The sequence below is a fragment of the Phocoena phocoena genome, chromosome 2, assembly GCF_963924675.1.
Source record: "Phocoena phocoena chromosome 2, mPhoPho1.1, whole genome shotgun sequence".
NCBI lineage: Eukaryota > Metazoa > Chordata > Mammalia > Artiodactyla > Phocoenidae > Phocoena > Phocoena phocoena.
The window spans coordinates 121,439,537-121,444,040 of NC_089220.1; the positions used below are offsets into that span (position 1 = coordinate 121,439,537).

A 4,504-nucleotide genomic window follows, 5' to 3' on the forward strand; every position below is an offset into this window, starting at 1 on the left:
TGTCACCGTGGTTTCTACTATCACTGGTAGTTGTCTTGATGTTCAGCTGTATATGGAGAGTACGGTAAAACTTGGCTTGCACTATCTAGAATAAAAATTAGAATAAAGACAAACACTTCCATGTTATGCTGAAATTATATTTATATATAGATATAGATATTTACTTTTCTGCAGACAGCTTTTACTGATGAGTCATTTTAACGTTCAAAGAACAGCCTATTTTGATGCTACATAATCTGTACCAGAATGAGATGGATAGCTTCTCAAATTCATTTCACAAAGCCAGCACAACTCTGATAGCAAAACATAACAATTATAACACAAAACAGAGAATCACAGATCTCACTTAAAAATACAGATGCCAAAATACCAAATAGAACAGTAGCCAGTTGAAATCAACACCACATGAAAATGTACAAAGCTTTGGCTGATATGAAAGCAAATTGAAATTCAAACTTACACACAGAGAACTGGAACATAAACACCAGAAACAAAACGTCCCCCCCACCCCACCCTGTCAGTGGCCTCAGGCCGGGGACCCAAAGGAACAATGAGATATCGGCTAAACCACATTAACGGGGAGGGGGGCTGCTGGTGGGATCATCAGCTTTATCATCGGGGCCAGGCTCATCCTCATCCAAATCTTCAGACTCACACTCTGCTAGCACTTCATAGTACTGGTATGGCCAGCACCGTGGATCTTTCTTATAGAGCTTGGCCAAAAACTTTAGGACAAGCATCTTGCTGGTTTCGAGGAATGCTCGGGGGCCCCAGAGGAACTCATATTCTGCTGGCTCAGTAAAAGGGATTCTCCTGTACTCTAGGTACTTCTCTCTTACAAACACTTCGGTGATGAGCTTCCTTGTATTTCCGAAGAGACCATGTGTCTCCCGGACATCCAGCCCTAACTTGTACAGAAAAGTAAAGATCAGGTCCTCCCTGACACAATTGCCTTTCACAAAGATGAGGCTCAGAACCACCATCAGGAGTCCTAACTTGGGCCTGTCTAAATAGGATGATGCTGCTTCACCCTTCCGACCCTTGTTGATGAGAATATAAGAGTGGTTTTTGGGATCAATTTCCTTCAATTGATAACCAAAGACACACTCCAGCTTGTGGCTGGCACGGCTGATGATTTCTAAGCACTCATCTTTATATTCACGGATGATGAATTTCACCATCTCTGAGCGCTTGATGGGCACCTTGGCTTGGTCCTTGACCAAGAGGAACTGCACCAGTGCGTTTGCTCTCTCATCCAAGGGAGACAGTGGCTGAGTCTCCATCTTGGGGTCATCTTGGGTTGCACCAAATCCCTGAGCAAGATTAGGGAGCTCAGAGATGATCAAGGACGGAGGGCTAACTGGGCTTTCCCAGAGACCCAGGGCCCTTGAGGTGCTTGGGCCCTCCCAGGCACTCAGGGCCCAAGAAGTGCTGGGTCCTTCCCAGCCACTCAGGATCCGGGAGGTACTCGGGCCCTCCCAGCCACTCAGGCCATGGGAGGTGCTCAGGCCCTCCCAGTCACACAGGACCTGGATAGGGGTTTGAACCTCCCAGTCATTGAAGTCCACACTTTCCCAGGGCCTGGGGGCCTGCCAGGTGCACATGCTCAGCATCTGGCCCCTGCCATCCTCCTCTTCGGTATTCAGATGCTTCTTCTTCCGGGTAGCCTTGCCCGAACGACGCGGAGGCTCAGCGGAGGTCTTCGAGGCCTCTTGAGTGGTGGCCATTGCCTTGGGGGCAGCTGCCGTCGCCATCAGGATGCTGGGCCCTGCCTCGGACGCCTTCGAGGCATTCACATTGGGCTGTGGAACCCATGGGACTGCAGGCAAGGCCTCAATGCAGGCAAATGGATCCTGCAGAGCAAGTGGCAGTGATTTTGGGGTCTCTGAGGTGGCAGACGGGCCCTTGAAGGCATTAGAAGAGGCAGGCTGGAACTGGGAGGTAGATGGAAAGACCCTTGGGGTGGCAGTAAAGGTCTCAGATGCGGCAGGCAAGTTTTTCCAGGGAGTTGGCAGGTGTGCTCCAGCAGTTGGCATTGCCCTGGGAGCACAAAACGTGCCACCGAAGATCATCCGGTCCTTTGAAGGAGCCTTGCGTTCCTTTGAAGAGGTCCTACGTTCTTTTGAAGAGGTCCTACGGTCTATAGAGGAGGCCCTGGATTCTCCTGATGGAGTCATCAATGATTTAGCAGAGCCCATGGGAAAATTTGCCCCCACTAAGGGGGCTCCGGGCTGGCCCTGCAAGGCTGAGGGGGGGCCCTGCCAGGAGGGCTGGAGTTGCATGGCTGGCAGCTCTGCCTGCGAGCCCGAGGGCTGGGCCTGCTGGGTGGGTAGCTGGATTTGCAGGGCCTTTTGGGAGGCGGAGGCCCCGTGAAAGGGCTGGTCCAGTTGAACCAGTGGTGGGCCCTGCCTCTGGGCCTCCTGGGTGGGCAGGGCCTGCCAGAATTGCCCGGGGGCCTTTGGAGCCTGCCAGGCCAGGCTGGCCTGGGCTTGCTGAACTTCCTGGAACTCCATTGAGGTTGGCATCTCGTGTGGCACTGGAGCTTGGCCTTTCGGGGCCTGCCAGATGATGGGTGGGCAGTGCACAGCCTGCGGGGCTGACAGCGCAGCCGGCAGAGGGGCTGGCATCACGGCCGGGGGCGCCTGCAGAACAGTGGGAGGTGCGGTGGGCATCTGCGGTGCTGGAGGGGCCGTCGGCACCTGTGGGGCCGCCCGAATTGGTGGAGCCGCCCTCAACTGCGGGGTGGGCAGCCGAGCCTGTGGGGCCTGCCGCAGAGGTGGTGGGGGCGGCAGAGCCTGCCAGAGAGGCGGCGGGGTGGCCAGGACCTGCGGGGCAGGTCGGATGGGTGGCGGTGCCTGGCGGATCAGTGGAGGTGCCTGGCGGATTGGGGGTGGGGCCTGGCGCACCGGCGGGGGGCCCGGGCGGATGGGCGGTGGGCCCGGTCGGATGGGTGGTGGCCCCGGGCGCACAGGTAGAGGTGCCTGCCAGGCAATCGTTGGAGCAGGCCAGGTGACCTGTGTGGTCTGCCAGCCCAGGGGCGTGGCTGGCCAGCCTTGCGGTGGGGCCTGCCATCCCGGCGAAGTGGTCTGCCAGCCCGGGGGTGTGGCCAGCTGCGCTGGCGGGGCCTGTGGACCCTGGGGAACCTGCGGAGGAGCCCTTATAACCTGTGACTGGATCTGCAGGATCAGAGGCTGAGCCTGTGGGGCCCAGGAAGCCACAGGCTGCGCAGGTGGGGCCGGCGCAGGCGGCTGCACCATCGGGGCTCCTGTAGCTGGAGGCTGGGTGATCGGAGCTCTTGAGCCTGCAGGATGGATCATCAGGACTCCAGGACCTGGAGGCTTGGCCATCGGGGTTCCTGGAGGCGGAGGCTGGGCCATCAAGGGTGCCGGGGGTGGAGGCTGGGCTATCGGGGCTCCTGGAGCAGGAGGCTGGACCATCAGGACTCCCGGAGTCAGAGGCTGGGGAATCAGGACTCCTGGAGCTGGAGGCTGAGCCATAGGGGTCCCCGGAGGGGGAGGATGGGCCATCGGTGTCCCCGGAGGGGCAGGGTGAGCCATCGGTGTCCCCGGAGGGGGAGGATGCGCCATGGGGGTCCCCGGAGGGGGAGGATGCGCCATGGGGGTCCCCGGAGGGGGAGGATGCACCATCGGGGTCCCAGGAGGGGGAGGATGTGCCATCGGGGTCCCCGGAGGGGGAGGATGAGCCATTGGGGTCCCCGGAGGGGGAGGATGCGCCATTGGGGCTCCGGGAGCTGAAGGATGCATCATCAGGACTCCCGGAGTTGGAGGCTGGGCCATCGGGGCTCCCGGAGGGGGAGGATGGATCATCAGGACTCCCGGAGTTGGAGGCTTGCCCATCGGGCCTCCCAGAGGGGGAGCCTGGACCATCGGGCCCCCTAGGGCCGGAGGTTGGGCCATGGGAGCCACTGGGGCAGGCGGCTGGCCCTGTGGGGCCTCCCAAGCAGGCTGAGGTGCCTGCCAAGCGGCCAATGAAGCCTGCAAATCAATCGGAGGTGGATCCCAAGGGACTGGCGGAGCCCGAGAGGAGGCGGGCGGAGCCCGCATCAGAACCGTAGGGCGGCTATAGACCGGAGGCTTAGGGGCCTCCGCCGGGGGACTCGAATCACCCAAATTCTTACTTAGCTGCGACATGTCCTTTTGCTCTGACAGCTGGTGAGCCTTTTCCTCCGACAGCTGCTGGGCCTTTTCCTCCAGAGAGAAGAGAATGCCTACGTGGCTGCTGAGAGGATTCCTCCCTGCTGACTGGTGAATAGGAAGTGAGTGCCCTTAGCTCTGCAGCTTTCCGCAGTAAGGAGGAGGGGGGAAGGGGGCTCAATCCCGCCCCTTCTCCGCCCCCGACCACCACAAGTGGATAGTGCATAGGGGCGTCGACCAGAAATCCTGGCTGACACAAGATCCCTCCTCACTCCGTCTAGTCCCCAAATGCAGCCTCGTCAGACTCCCCATGGATGAGTATTCACAGGGGAGTGTCAGGAACAGATTTA

At 58.9% G+C, this 4,504-nt stretch overlaps 1 protein-coding gene across 1 annotated transcript; it reads right to left on the reverse strand.

The window, feature by feature from the left end:
* Nucleotides 1–288: 288 nt before the first annotated feature.
* Nucleotides 289–4,255, reverse strand: MAGEL2 (MAGE family member L2). The gene has a single exon (XM_065872557.1). The coding sequence runs from the start codon at nt 4,149–4,151 to the stop codon at nt 573–575; it is 3,579 nt and encodes a 1,192-aa protein (XP_065728629.1). The 5' UTR covers nt 4,152–4,255; the 3' UTR covers nt 289–572.
* Between the last annotated feature and the right edge of the window lie 249 nt (nt 4,256–4,504).